Raw genomic sequence first — 16,621 nt, 5'->3', positions numbered from 1 at the left:
AAAGGTGAAAACAACCCAAATGTTCAACAACAGATGAATGATTAATAAACAAAATGTGTTATATACAAACAATGTACTATTATTCAGCCTTTAAAAGCAATGAAATTCTGATACAATCTACAACATGGATGGATGAATCTTGAAGACACGATGCTAAGTGGAGTAAGCCAAACACAAAAAGACAAATATTGTATGATTCCACTTATATGAGGTACCTAGCATAGTCAAATTCATAGACAGAAAGAGAAGTTATTCCCAGGGACTGGGATAAGAAGAGAATGGGGAGTTACTGTTTAATGGGTAAAGAAATTCAATTTGAGATGGTGAAAAAGTTCCAGAGATGAATAGTGGTGATAGCTACTGAATGTGAATGTACTTAATGCCACTGAACTGCACACTTATTTTAAAAATGGTAAATTTTATGCTATACATATTTTATCACAATTTTAAAAATGAGCTGAATTGAGAGTCTAGGTGAGTTTAAATGAGTAAAGTGCATGGGATACAATATGTGGTTTTATAATATTTTAGCTATTTAGATATCTGTTTCTTACTAGGGTCAAGATAATTGATATTGCCAGATAAGACCCAACTTAAAAAGAGATTAGTTACCATACTTGGCTAACTAAAACCATAAACAAAAGTACTGAAATATTTATTAACATATGTACAGTGTGGTGACATTTCTGATGACAGTCTGTCACAGTAGTTATCACTTTCCTTAAAAAAATATACTTATATACACACACACACATCTTTAATCTTAACCCATATTCCACCTCGACTAACATTCCAAAGTTTATACACTTTATTTCATTTGTCCACCACATTTCTTCATCTTTAGGGTGTTCCGAGACAATGGAGGTGAGCAACATAATAACACTCCTTCAGAAACTATTTCTCAATTACAATTCCTTCAGTTGTATCAGTGAAGCTTTTTCAAAGGTGCACCCAATCAAAAAAGGCACCCTCTGGAAAAACTGCACACAGAGATTGAGCTTTTCTTAGTAGTCCCAAGTATTAATATTTTATATTTCCCATGCAGTCCCTGTTCTTTACAGTTAATCAACATTTTATATGTCAGAAGTGAATTATTATAACTGTTCATAACTATAAAGATTTAGGAAGAAAGGTTAGATTATCATTATGACAAGATTAGCATTTCTACAAAGTAACATTCTAGAATTCAAAATGTTATCTTCTACATTTTCTTTAGTTTTCTAAACTCAGGAGTATAACATGGAGTACCATAAGATATCTAGTCTAAAGTAAAACAGAAGTTACTACACAAATATAAGACAAAAACAAACATGGTAAATTCTAGTATAATCCCAATCTCTCCTACTTCCTAAAAGTCTGTTCAACATGCCAATGTCTGAAAATCCAAGTTATTCTCAAAAGACCAACTTCATGAAAATAAAGAATTAAATTAATGAGCTTACTCTGAACACTTAAGACATTCAGCCAATAAATATTAATGGAGCGAGGGACTTCCCGGTGGCACAGTGGTCAAGAATCCACCTGCCAATGCAGGGGACACGGGTTTGATCCCTGGTCCAGGAAGATCCCACATGCCGCGGAGAAGCCCGTGAGCCACAACTACTGAGCCTGTGCTCTAGAACCCACGAGCCACAACTACTGAGCCCACGTGCCACAACTACTGAAGCCCGCATACCTAGAGCCTGTGGCTCTGCAACAAGAGAAGCCACTGCAATGAAAAGCCTGCGTACCACAACGAAGAGTAGCCCCCACTCGCTGCAACTAGAGAAAAGCCCATGAGCAGCAACAAAGACCCAACGCAGCCAAAAATAAATTAATTAATTTTAAAATATATATATTAATGGAGTGAATACCTTCTGGAAGAGAAATAAGAGAATTAAAATATGAGATACAACCATAATGTCTTTGGGAGATTGAGATAACTGAGGAAAAAAATTATACAACACCTAAAGTTTTCCAATTTAAAGCACCTAAAAAGGCAGAATTCTATACAAGTTTGACAGCTATATTTTAAATCATAGTAAATCAAAGTGTAAAGAAAATGAGAGAATGCAGTTAAAATGACTGCCATGAAATAGACAAGAGTGATCCCATACTCATCCAAAAATACATACAGCTCACCCAGATATATACCAGACATATAATTTAAATGTCTGATACATTTTTATCACCTTGAAAAAAGTTATTTACTTTGAAAATAATGATGCACTAAAGCAAGCAAGAAGAGAAAACAAGAAAATGCAGGAATGTTAAAACATGCGTTAGAGGGAAACTACCCTTTAGTTGACTCCCAGTTGAAAATATTAATTTTGTCAAGCCTACAGATCAGTATTATCACAGTCTATTCCTCATTTTCCATTTATAGTCTGCAAGTGCTTTCACTGTTTTGGACTAAATTGGGTCCCCACAAGTGCAGTTCCTGAACAAAGATCTAAATTATAAGGTCACAAAGCTATAACACGTACAATAGAAAAATTCTCAAAAATTAAACTTAAACACAACTAATTAGGCCAACAGAACTGAGAAGAATCATTCCTATTACAAAAAATTTTTTATTTGGAAATCCCTAAGATTACATGTATTTCGTAAGTCTCCAAATCTAAGTAAAAATTTCTTTATTATTTTCTTGCTAAAATTCAAAGTTTGCAAACACTAGGAGTAAGGGAAGTACAGAATTCCAGAAATTCCCTCAAAGGAAGTTGAGAAAAAGTTTTCTAGCTTTTAGTGATAACTTACATCATCCTAAACAGAGAAACTCACAAACCATAAAACATTTCTCAAACTAAAGAAATAAGGCAGTACTAACTCAGGATCAGAATAGGAAGTCTAAACACAGGCTCAAGAATGTGTAATAATTTAATATAATATAGGTAATATCTCTAATCTATGAGTAATATTTTAGTTAATGGAAAAAATATTAAGACCTTAACAGACACCTCAGCAAAGAAGATATACAGACAGCCAATAAGCATATGGAAAGATGCTCCACCATATATCATCAGGGAAATGCACATTAAAACAAAAAGATCCCACTACACATCTATTAGAAAGGCCAAAATACAGAACTGACAACAACAAATGCTGGCAAAAATATGAAACAATGGGAACTCTCATTCACCGCTGGTGGGGATGCAAAATGATACAGCCACTTTGGAAAGCTATTTGGTGGTTTTTTACAAAACTAAACATACTCATCATACAATCCAGCAGTCATGTTCCTCAGTATTTACCCAAATGAGTTGAAAACTTATGTCCACACAAAAACCTGCACACAGATGTTTACAGCAGCTTTATTCATAAATGCCAAAAGTTGGAAGCAACCCAGATATTCGATAGGTGAATGAATAAACTGCAGTACATCCAGACAACAGAATATTATTCACACTCAAAAACAAAAATTAAACAAAAAACAAAAACTATGAAGCCATAAAAATATGTGGAGGAACCTGAAATGCATATTACTAAGTGAAAGAGGCCAACATGAAAAGGCTACATGCTGTGTGATTCCAAGTATATGACATTCTGGAAAAGGCAGAACTATGGAGACAGTAAAAAGATTAGTGATTGCCAGGGGCTGGAGGTAGAAGAGACATGAATAGGTAGAGTACAAAGGATTTTTAGGGCAGTAAAACTATTCTGTATAGTGTGGTGGATATATACAAATATAAATCTATAATGGTAGACATATGTCATGATACATTTGTCCAAACCTATAGAATGTACAACCCCAAGGGTGAATACTAAGGTAAAACTATAGACTTTGGGTGATAATGATGTGCTCATGTAGGTTCATCAATTGTGACAAATGCACCAATCTGGTGGAGATGCTAATAAGACAGTCTATGTATGTGTGGGGACAGGGGGTATATGGGAAATCTCTGTACCTTCCTCTCAATTTTGCTGTGAATCTATAACTGTTCTAAAAAATAAAGTCTTTAAAAACTTAAATTGAAACAGATATGAGCTATCAAGTCATGAAAAGACATGGAGAAACCTTAAATGCATATTGCTAAGTGAAAGAAACAATCTGAAAGGGCACACACTTGTGATTCCAACTATATAACATTCTGGAAAAGGCAAAACTACAGAGACAATAAAAAGATCACTGGTTGCCAGGGAATCGGGAGGAGGGAGAAAGAGATGAACAGGTGGAGCAAGAGACAGCAGAAAGATCAGTGGTTGCCAGGGGTTTGGGGGTAGGGAGGGAAGGGATGATTATGTGGAACACAGATTTTTAGGAGAGTGTAACTATTCTGTATGATACTGTAATAGTGGATACATTTGTCAAAGCAACAAATGTATATGTCAAGTTTATCGATGTATAATGCAAAGAGTGAACCCTAGTAAACTATAGACTTTAGTTAATAACAATATATTAATACTGGCTTATCAACTAACAAATATACCACACTAATGAAGACATCAATAAGAGGAGAAACAGGAGTGTGGGGTGGTAAGGATATGGGAACTCTCTGCTTTCCACTCAATTTTCTGTAAACCTGAAACTGCTGAAAAAGTTAAAAGTCTAATAATTTTTTTAAATGTTTAAGGGAGCATAATAATGAATTTATATTACAGAAACAAGCAATCGCATACTGTATTTCAAAATAATTTCCAAATGTATTAAGGATTTAAATGTTAAAAAAAGAAGCCATGACAGAATTTGAATATAGTAAAGATTTTTTATAATCTCAGGGATAGGAAAGGCTTTCTAAGCATAATACCAAGGGTAAAAGCACAACAAAATTGATAAATCTAACCATATATGTGTTTTTTTAATTAAATTTTAAAAACAAATGACAAACAATGGAAGCTATTTGCAACTTGCAAGGCAGACAGAATTGGTTTCTCTAATGTAGATTTTATACCTCTAAGAAAAAAATGAAAAAAAAAAGTGAGGATTAAAATATTTGACAAATTCCTCATGTTTTTCTAACTATAACACTTATATAAATGGTGATTATTGATATTAGTGTTTCATTTTTATGTATTTTATTAATTTGTTTTTGTTATTAAACTCATAAAACAAACAAACAAAAAGTGGTTGGAGGGGCAAATGACATGAACAAATAATTCATAGAAATTAAAATAAACAACAATGTAAGAAAATTCTTACATCGTTGGCTATTTATTTATTCAAAGAAATACATAATAAAACATCAAAATGACTGAAGGTGTATTCCACATACCAGAATAGAAAATATTAAAAAGATAGATAATACTCCATAGCTTAAGGTATAGTAAATTAGTCATTCTTCCACATAATATCTAAAAAATTAAATTGATATAACATTTCTGACAGTAATTTTAAAAACTACATCAAAAGCCTTTTTAAATTGCACATCCCCTTTTACTAAGCAATTCAATTCTAGGAACTTACCCAAAGGACATCATCAAGGATGCAGAACAAAGAGGCATATACAAATGCAATGTTGTTTATAATTCAGAAAAATTATATACCTAAATGCTCCTAGGAAATCATTAATAAAACTACAATAAATTTATACAGTGAAATACAGTCTTTAAATGGTACAAATCCATTGATACGGAAAGGTACATAATGATAAATTTTGTGGGATAAAAATAGTTAAAATGTATAGCACAGAGAAGTCACACTGTATACACTTAAGCAAATTCAACCATAGCACCTCTTTCCACCAAAAAAAGGGCAATTCTACCTATCAGTCCACCTAGTAAGTAAATGTCAGCAAATAAAAAATGAGAAGGGAGGAGACTGTTCCCTCAGGTAGTCTCCATTTTCATAGCATCTCTCTATATCTCACTGTGCTGAATGTGATTCTAGAATTATGTGCTTTTAATACAAGAGGTCACTTAAACACAAGCCAACTACTTCATCTGTTGATCAACTGAAGAAACAATGATTTCAGGACTTCCCTGGTGGTCCAGTGGTTAAGAATTCACCTTCCCATGCAGGGGACGTGGGATGGATCCCTGGTCGGGGAGCTAAGAACCCACATGGCGGCGGGGCAACTAAGCCCGCGCACCACAATTATGGAGCACATGTGCCTCAACTAGAGAGAAGCCCGCACACCACAAACGAAAGATCACGCCTGCCGCAATGAAGACCTGACGGCAGCCAAAAAAAGATTTTTCTTGGCTGAAATCAATGATTTCTTTCCACTACAGGGAAAAACAACTGTATTGTAGTTAATGAGAGACAGTGTTAAACTCCTGAAGGATTTTTAAGGATAATTTTAATTTGATATTTTTCACTTTATACACTGATTTTAAGTATCAATTCCCACTGAATTGTAGAAACAATTATACTATGTTTTGTGTAGGGAGTTTGTTTTGTAAAATGAAAGTGTGTATACATACATAAGAATAGCATTCGAGAAGGATATTCACCCTATGGAAGAAGTAGCAGGTGTTGGTGTGATAATTTTCTTGCTTATAATATTTTATATAAAGTACATGTATCTGACCTTAAATGTTTATAAATTCCATTTTGGAGGGTTAGAGAGAAGGCAACTAGAAAACTAAAAAACAATGAAATATAACTGTGCCATTTCAGAGGGAAAAATTTTATCAGTTAATTAACTAAAAGTACAATGTTTTTATAAACTAAAATACACAATAGTCAAACCTACTGAGGCACAGATACGCTGCTTTCATCTAAACCAACATGGATTTAAAAAGCCATTTTGACTCCCAAAGAGAAAAATATATAAAATTTTAAAGTATGTATTATAATTTGTTGTTTCACATACTAGAAAGAGAAAAAATGTCAAGCCAGTATCCAAAATAAATTATTCCAACACTTTAAATACTATATGACTAACAGCCACACGGTATTCCTTAAAACAAGGTATGTATCAAAAGGAAACAGAGCTTCTCAAAGAAATGGTTGATCCTAAGGCTGGGGCAGGATATGTACAAGATGAACCTGGAACATCTTGTTATGCCAAAAAGTAAGAAAGTGCTAAAAAAAAAAAAATGAGGGCATGTCATAAGAGCAAGCTTGAGAAGCCTCCTACTAGGCAAATCTGAGACAATCTGAACACCAAAATCATTAAGGATGGTAATAAATTATCCACCACTGAAAGAAATATGATAGCTAGGTAGCTAGCTAGGTAAGTAGCTAGATAGATAAATGGGAGAGGAGTGCTCTTAATTACAGTAAAATGCCAAGTGTTAGCTGGTAACTGTAGAAAAGTGCTGCTGTTAAAAATATATATATAATCATTCAACTGTCATTTTCAACATAGTAAAAACGGATTCAGGCAAGCATCATCGATGGATGCTAAGTCTAGATGGAAATTTTGCTAAAGAACAGGGTACATGCAAGGTGTTAGTGTCTCCCCCACATATTGCTTATAAGTTGCAAAGGGGAAAAAAGTAACTACAGAGAAATCAGACAACACCTTAACTGGGTGATTAAAATTAACATTACCAATGAAGGGCAGAAGACATCATGTACCTCTGGATGTACAGAACCATACAGAATACATAACCTGAGTCTAATCACAAGCAAATATCAGACAAACCTAAAATGAGAAACATTATATATAAAAAAATAAGAGCAGAGGGGAACTGTATTCTTCAAATACGTCAATGTCATAAAAAGCAAAGGTTGTGGAAATGTGCCCAGATTAAAGGAGAGTAAAGAGACATAACAACTAAATGCAGTACCTGGATAGCGTACTGGAAAAATAATTTGAAAAGGAAAATTTTAGTAGGAAAAAATTTATCCCTACATAGATGAAATAGTTTAGACTAGAATATTTACAGATGCTTTTACAGCTCTGTGATTGCAAGGTTCTAAAGAGAATTCAACCAGATTCAGCATAATCAAAGCACTGCTTCAAAGCAGGAGTAAGTAAAACCATTAACAAATAAATAACAATCCAATTCAATCAAAACCACCAACAGAAAAGTTAATAAAATTTTCCTCAAATTCCATAATTTTTAGTCAACAGTCTGATCCATATCCTGTTATAAATGCTTTCCTTTCTCAAACCTAGCCTACAAAGTTACACACACACACACACACACACACACACACACACACACGCAGGTGCACAAAGTTACCAACAGACTAAAAAATAACATCACTGGGACCAATAATAAACAAAAAAGCTAAGGAACTTTGACATTTTACCATTATAGCTGGAAGTTTGTAAACCTCGATAACTATGTAAATACCTTTCAAAGTGTGTAAATTCCATCATTATAAACATTCTCCTTCAAAGTAAAAACTATTTTAAAAACCACGTTTTAAAAACACTGACCGGGCTTCCCTGGTGGCGCGGCGGTTGAGAGTCCACCTGCCGATGCAGGGGACACGGGTTCATGCCCTGGTCCGGGAAGATCCCACATGCCGCGGAGCGGCTGGGCCCGTGAGCCATGGCCACTGAGCCTGCGCGCCCGGAGCCTGTGCTCCGCAGCGGGAGAGGCCACCACAGTGATAGGCCCGTGTACCGCAAGGAAAAAAAAAAGACACTGAACCTACAGATCAAGATCTATGTTAAACATATTGTCAGTGTTCTTTATCACTCTATTTAAGAACAATGTTCTTATAAATTAAAATACACAATAGTCAAACCTACTCAGGCTTTTGTCTAAACCAACGTACATTTAAAAAGCCATTTCGGGGGCTTCCCTGGTGGTGCAGTGGTTGAGAGTCCGCCTGCCGATGCAGGGGACACGGGTTCATGCCCCAGTCCGGCAAGATCCCACATGCCGCGGAGGGCTGGGCCCGTGAGCCATGGCCACTGAGCCTGCGTGTCCAGAGCCTGTGCTCCGCAAAAGGAGAGGCCACAACAGTGAGAGGCCCGCGTACCGCAAAAAATAAAATAAAATAAAAAGCCATTTCGATTCCCAAAGAGAAAGTACATAAATTTTAAAGTATGTATTATAATTTGATTGTCTTACAATTTATTGTTTCACACACTAGAAAGAGAAAAAAATGTCAGGCCAGTGTCCAAAATAAATTATTCCAATGCTTTAAATACTATATGACTAACAGTCATAGGCTATTCATATTAAAATACTCAACTTATGATAAAGAACACCCTAATGGTTGAAGGTGAAAAGAGGCTCTGGACTCAGATTAGTTGAGTCCAATTTCTGGCTCCACAATTTACTATGTGAGAGTCCTTGGGCAAGCTGCATAATCTCTCATTTCCTCTTTTTTCTAATCTATAAAATAGTATAATCACCTCATAAGTGAATATATGCCTCACAGGATTATGATGACTAAACGAGATACTTTTATTAGCACAGAGAAAGTGTTCAATAAATGTTAGCCATTATTACTTCTTACATACTTAAAAAGGAGTCATACTCTCACATCCATTAGTATGGCTACTATCAAAAAAACTGAAAATAACAGGTGTTGACAAGGCTGTGGAGAAATTAGAACCCTTCTGCACCATTGGTGGGATTATAAAATGGTGCAATCTCTACAGAAAACATTATGGTGGTTCTTTAAACATTTTACATGTAACTGTCATATGATCCCACAATCCCACTTCTGGGTGTACATTCAAAGGAACTGAAAGCAGGTTCTCAGAGACACTTGCACACTCACATTCAGAGCCACACTGTTCACAATAGTCAAGACGTAGAACGCAAATGTCTATCAATGGAGGAATGGATAAACAAAACTTTGACACACACACACATTTATATACATATACCCCAACACACAAGAATATAACTCAGCCTTAATAAGCAAGGGAGTCCTATCACATGCTACAACATGAATGAACCTTGAGGACATTATGCTAAGTAAATAAACCAGTCACAAAAAGACAAATACTTTATGATTTCCCTTATATGAGGTATTTACAGTAGTCAAAATCATAGATACAGAAAGTGGAATGGTGGTTACCAAGGGCTGGAGGGAGGAGGAAAAGGGGAGTTGTTGTTTCATAGGTATCGAGTTTCAGTTTTGCAAGATGAAAAAGTTCTGAATTGTTTCACAACAATATGACTGTACTTAACACTACTGACTGGTACATTTAAAAATGGTTAAGATGATAGATTTTATGTTTTTTTACAATTAAAATAAAAAAGTCACACTTGATACTCAGTATCTCCAAACTTAAAATGTCCTTCACCATGTTTACAAGGGCAAGTGAAACTGTTAGTTAATAAAGCAGCAATAAATGAATTAGATGCTAAAAAAATCTCAGAAATGGACAGTTTTATTACATAATCACCTTCATTCTGAATATCTGCAGAAATAAAATAGTGCATTAAAATAAGCTTGCTATTTATCGCAGACAAAATACAAATCAAATGACTCACTCACTAAGTCTCTAAAGCCAGCCTGTTCTTGAGACCAGGTTTTGCTCCTGTGCACAAGGAAAGTAGATGAATTCTCTTATTCCGTAAGTAAACCCAAGGGTCTAGACTGGTACGAAATCTTTGAGGACTACTGAGGTCCTCTCAGATCCCAGACAAACGCAAGAATCAGAAATGACCTCAAACCACTATGGACCTGGAGAGCAGAGCTTTGACTGTTATCAAACCATATCCAGTCTATTTTACTCACAAAATTTTCAAATATAAGTACACAAAATGAGAATACAAAAATCAAATATATTTAGTTTTCAACCTGCTCACCTAAATCAGGGATTAAAATTAGGCAGACTTTATCTCCCATTTATACAAAAATAATCACCAGATGTTTTGGGAATAAATTTTAAACAAATGTATAGTTCATGGACTTTTTTTTAAGCTATAATTTAAATATTCACCTTTAAAGAAACAACTTAGCTGAAACTCAGAAGTTAATAAAAACTTTTCTGTTTTCAATAATTTTTAAATCTTCAAGCCATCCTTCAAGGATGCTACCAAGCATCAGGGCAAGAACAATGATTGCCATATTTCACTGAATTGAGGATATTGATATGGAGGATATCAACTGTAAAATGCACCATTATTTCACATGCCACTAAGAATGTAAAACCAATGCCAATATATATCCGTTAAAAAATGCACCCCAAATTCAGAGATACCAAAATTTTTAAAAACTGGTATCTTAGAACAGATGTAGTGCAATATGTGCATGCTGTTCCTCTGAATAACCCAAAGGTACCAGAAACCTAATCTTAATAATATATCAACTACAGAGGGAGGGGGGGAAAAATCAACACTTCTATAACACCAAACCCCCAGGGCCTCACACTAAGTTTTTTTTAATGCATGAAAACAGCCGATACAAACTACCAATTCAAGAAATCAATCAATAAATAACCGCTGCAGAGTGCAAGTCCAAAGAAGTAACTAGATAATTCACTATAGCCTAAGGAAATGATTTCCAAACTCTAGAAGTCAAAAACCTAAGCACCATAGGACTTTCAAACAATTAGAGGTCAAGACCCCATGTCTCCTTTAATCCAATGGTCCACAGGTATCACCTTACAGAATAGAGTGCTACCTACTAAAGGAAAACAGTTAACACAGAATTTTTCAGTACACACTATGAACACAGTGGACTCTAGTTTAGCTTAGGGTAATTTACAGGATTAAAGTACATTACCACACTGTTTCAAAACCAATGGTACAGCTGCAAAGCAAAAAAAATCTTACTGACCTAAAAATTTTCAAAAAAAGGAATAAAGATTAATACATTAACCCAACTTAAGCATGCACCAAAAAATGCATTTATTAATTTAGCAGTGTCAACAATTAATTCAACTACAGTATGGAAACACAAAAAATCTCTACTAAATTTACCCATTTCAAAATTCCTAATTATTACTTTTCTTACACCAAAATCTGATCCCACATTCTATAAAATCTTAAAATATAAGCAAATCTAAATATCAAAGTAAATTCACAACCAATAAACTTATACAGGACAAAGAAGATTCACAAATATAACTCACAATTAGAAAATTAACTCTATCAGAATTCAATTATGCATAAGAATAAATACATTCAAAATAGGCGAGGCAGAATACATTAAAAAAAAAACCTTAAACATAGTAAATCTACCTCCAATCTATGGAGAAATCTAAGTGTAGGTTCTGTTTGGTTACTTCACTAACCATTTAATTTTCTTAAGTCGCAGATTCCACACAGAGGACTCCATCTATGTCCAAATGTACAAGAAGACATAGAAGTCATACTATTTTTCTCTAAACAGTGACCCTACTAAATAAAACACTCCTAGGTTTAATGGTGATTTAGAAAACCAAACAACTAAAACTGATTTTTCCCTTCTTTTTTTGTTTTTTCAGAGGAATCCAATTTGATCATCCATTTGGACCTTAAACCTCAGAGCTTAGAAATCCAAATGTAAAAAATGTCCATCAGTTTAAACAAAAAAGGCAAAATGCTGGTAATCTTTGAAGATGGGTGACAGATGCATACTAGTTCATTATACTGTTCTCTCTTTTGTTGTATATATTTTCAAAAGTCTATAATAATGCTAAATTTAAAAAAATTATTCAGACGTATTGAGTGATCTTCTTCAAAATCTTCTTTAATTCTAAAACTAATTTAGTATAGTATCAATTTACCAATTAGTTATTTGACAGGATACATTAACTTGAAAGTAGCCCTCAAGCCACATCAAAAGTTACTCCATCAATAGATAGATATAAGGCTGTAACTACTTTGAAGTTACTGAGGAAAAAGTTGTAATACAATGAAATATATATCTTACTTTAATACGTTATATAGCCAATGACAAATAAAAACACATTTTATTCTTAGAATTGAAAGGGACAATTTTTCTAGTTCACTGGTTTGTATACTTTTCAAGATACCTAGAGAAGAGGGCCAGAGACAGAGCATCCTGTTTTATATATTGGGGATTATGTACAAAATATAAGATTTTGCATTAAAAAGGGGCCTAGCTAGTTTTTAGAAAAAGGCTTAAAAACCACTGTTCCATTGCACCCACATGCTACAGCTAATAGTGACTTAGAAAAGATTAAATGACTTGTACCATATCATTCAATCAATGGCACTGTCAGGAGTAGAATTCAGCACTCTTGACTATGTATGTGTTCAATTCTCCTTTAAAACAATGCACCACATCAAATTTAAGTTACAGTTAAGAATAAAATTGTTTCAATATTCTTGTCTGTAAAATAAGATTAGACAAGATCATCTGTAAAATCATTTTCCAGGTCTAAAATTCTGACTTCACAAATGCCAAGTTTAAACAGAGGTCTATATTAAGGGAATGAATGTTCTTAAACATAGCAGAAATCCTCAAACATTTTCAGGGATTCCAGAGAAATAGCAAGTCAAATACAGAAACAAGCTAACAGTTATTCAGTCATTACTTTTTGGATCCTGAAACATTTTTGCAACTTCTTCATCTTTTAATGTTAGGATGTTAAACTCTGTTATCAAAGACCACTGAAATAATCATACTGAAAGTTTTTTTGGTTATTAGATACTTTTGGAAAGAATATTGGCCTAAGTATCAAAATACACCACTCACTGGATGTTCAAGTTATTGAATGCCTCACAGAGAACCAAGTATATCACTCTCTGAAGTTTAAAATAAATGAATTTAGAGCAGCATTACGCCTATCTGACACATAATGGTCACAAATAAAGTTTTAATTCCCACCTATTAAAGCCTGAAAGAGGTTGCTCTGAAATATGTTAATAACCCGTTCTATGGAACTTCTGAGCTGTCTGTCTTCTGTTTGGCTTAGTTTCGAACGATAACCTTCCAAAAGGTGCAATGCTCTCTGGGTATCTGAAAAGAAAAAAGAGTCTGATTAGGGACTTCCCTGGCGGCACAGTGGTTAAGAATCCACCTGCCAATGCAGGGGACACGGGTTCGATACCTGGTCCGGGAAGATCCCACATGCTGCAGTGCAACTAAGTCCGTGCACCACAACTACTGAGCCTGCGCTCTAGAGCCCACAAGCCACAACCAGTGAGCCTGCGTGCCACAACTACTGAAGCCTGCACGCCTAGAGCCCATGCAACTCAACAAGAGAAGCCACCGCAATGAGCAGCCCCCGTCTCTGCAACTAGAGAAAGCCCGCCCACAGGAATGAAGACCCAAACAGCCAAAAGAATAAAAAGTTTTTTAAAAATTATATATTTACAAGAAAGTATCACAAATTAGCTATGCAGCAAATGATTCTGCAAGGCACCTAAACAATTCCCAACATCCTCCAAGTCGATCCATGCCACTATGTTCATGTACACATATATATATTCCCTAGAATGATCCAAAAAATGTTCAACATGTTACAATAAAGGAAGGTGAGCAGTTTGTAATAAATGTGTACTAGTGATCATCTGATCAAAGTATTAGTAACACTGTTTCAGCTGATCTGACATTACAAAAGCAGAATATCTACAATTTGTCATTATAATTCAAATATTACGTGCTTCAAAACTACTAGTTCTTAGCCAGTATCCCACATTCGCTCACAAAAGTGTTTGGTAAGAATGATAAAATGAAATATTAAAATACCAATACAGAATTTTTAAAAAGACATTTCAGAGGGAAAATGTTAATTGCCTCTCCAGTCACCAGAGAGATGTCAAGGAAAAAAGCTTGACAAACATTTAGGTGTTTCCATCGTCTGAATGATATGAGGCTTAGATTCCCTAAGTAGTAAGGTTAGGGCTGTGCTGTCTCATCAGAGTTACACAAACATCTTTAAAACATAGCAATCACAAAACAGACATACAGAAAAGCAAGAGACACCCACAGAAGAGTTCCGACATAAATTCTCACCTTGCTTCCGGACCGGCATTTTTCTCCAGAATCAGGAAGAGGGCACACACCTTTAAGAACACAAAACATAAAGGAAACTAAATTTAGAATAGAATCGAGGTTAAACTAGCATTTCCCCCTAACTCTCAAATCGAAAAACTCCTAGCCCTATTTGAAAAGCCCCCCTGGCAAAGTTTTCCCAAGTGAAAGGAAGAGCCGCACAATCCAGCAGTGTCAATCCAGAAAGCTTTTACCTAAGGTTGGGTTGCCCTGCAAATGTTAAGAGCAAACAGAAGCAAGATGCCAAATTCTCCTCGAAAGCTGCCCCCTCTCCAAAGGGCACTAAATGCCTGGACATGGGGCCAGCCTCCCCCGGCATAAGTATACATACCCCCCACCTACTACTGGGGGGCTGCAGAGGCTCTCCGACCCTTGGCCCCCAAGCCAGCAGAGGCTGTAGCGCACTGGGAGAAGGGATCAGCTGGACTGATCACCCCGCCCTGCTCGGGCCCCCTCCTCTCGCTTGCCTGTCTCCTTGCTCGCTTCCTCCGAGCTACTCCAGCGAGGGCCGGACAGGGCAGCGGCCGCTCTCCGCGACGCCCTCGCGCCCCACATGCACACCTCCGCGGGCCCCCACACCTGCGGCGCGGCCACAAAGTTCCAACGAGTGCCGTGCGCTCTGAGCTGGGGTGCGCCCCGGGCGGTCTCGGGGCGGCTCCCCAGCCCTGCCCCGCTCCACGTCCCCCCGCCCCGCCCGGGGCTCGCGGAGCTGAGCAGAGGGGGGTGAGGGAACGGGGGAGGAGCTCCCCTCAGCGGCCGCACCCCCGTTGCCTCTTCCTCCTCCTCGGCCGCCGCCGCCGCCGCCTCTACATTCGCCGCTGCCCGCTAGCCCGCTCGCCCTCTCCGCTCTTAGCCGCCCCACCCCCAGAACCTCGCCTCCTTCCGCGCCCCCAACCGCTCTCCCCCCAAACTTTCCGCCAAGATGGCGGCCCTGGATCTGGACTGCCGCGCTCCCACGTGACCGCTTTCCCGGCGCTCGCAGCCAATGGGAAGTGAGGAGGCGGCTTGCGCCGAGCCCCGGGCTCCCAGCGCTGCTACCTTTGGTTGGGGGGGAGGAAGGCCAGGAGGGAGCTGGGGAAAGCAAAAGGGGACCTGGGGAGCATCTAAGTGCACTTCCTCACTTAAAGGGGCGGCCACCGAAGTGACTCTGAGGACAAAGGAGTTGACACACAGACTCTACAGGTGGCCCGGGGGGGCCCTGGAAGAGCCCGCGTTTACCTCGCCCTAGCCCACCGGTGTGTCCCGCGATTCTGAGGGAGTAACGCACCAGGCCGGGAAGGGTGAGGGTGTCGGAAGAGAGACGTGACTTCACCTACGCCAGATCCAGGACACACATTCCGAGACACCCTTTAACCTCACTAAACACGTGCCTGGCGCCCCCGAGGGTGGATCCCCAACCTGGGAAAGCGTTCTCCGGGAGGAATCATCAGCACCACCCAAAATAGGGGGCGGGAAAGGGCGGAGCCTGGGAGGAGGGAAAAGGGAGGCGTTTGGGCGGGTGGGGGGAGGGGTGCCGTCTCTGCACTCTTACACTTTGTACTAATATTTTAAAAGTTACTATTAGCTCCTCAGTAAAAAGTTTTGGGGGGATTGAATTAAAGAAGGGTAGGTAACATAGGGAGATGAGTTAATTTGATAAGAGTTTGAGGGTTTCACTAGAGAATTTTTTAAGTCTAAGTGATTAATTCCAAGTATGAATGCATTTGAGGATGGGAAGAGAAAGTTGGTTCCCTCTTTTACTCACTCATTCATTCCCCCTTGCCTGCAACCCCCGCCCAGTCAACAGCTCCAGGTATTACCCAAGCTCTGGCTGCTCCTTTAAGAACTCACCTGTAGCTACCGCCTCCCACGCCGCAAGTCAGCTGCCGCGGCTAGTTTAAGTTTCGT

General features: G+C 37.6%; 1 protein-coding gene across 12 annotated transcripts in view; it reads right to left on the bottom strand.

The window, feature by feature from the left end:
* DLG1 (discs large MAGUK scaffold protein 1) overlaps window positions 1–16,118 on the bottom strand; it is a 285,352-nt gene extending 269,234 nt beyond the window's left edge. For 4 of the 12 annotated variants that reach the window (XM_073804063.1, XM_019922354.3, XM_033855650.2 and 1 more), the window contains exons 1-3: window positions 15,202–15,587; window positions 14,696–14,745; window positions 13,565–13,696 (exon numbers count right to left, since the gene is read on the bottom strand). In XM_073804063.1, coding sequence (XP_073660164.1) covers window positions 13,565–13,696; window positions 14,696–14,714 — 151 coding nt within the window. In that variant the 5' untranslated portion in view covers window positions 14,715–14,745; window positions 15,202–15,587. Of the gene's footprint in view, window positions 1–13,564; window positions 13,697–14,695; window positions 14,746–15,201; window positions 15,589–16,001 lie in introns of those variants that run through there. The other 8 variants (XM_073804059.1, XM_073804062.1, XM_073804064.1 and 5 more) reach the window with 4 other exon arrangements.
* Between the last annotated feature and the right edge of the window lie 503 nt (window positions 16,119–16,621).

This window comes from Tursiops truncatus, chromosome 4 (assembly GCF_011762595.2).
Source record: "Tursiops truncatus isolate mTurTru1 chromosome 4, mTurTru1.mat.Y, whole genome shotgun sequence".
Classification (NCBI taxonomy): Eukaryota; Metazoa; Chordata; class Mammalia; order Artiodactyla; family Delphinidae; genus Tursiops; species Tursiops truncatus.
This window is presented reverse-complemented; position numbering and strand designations above follow the sequence as displayed.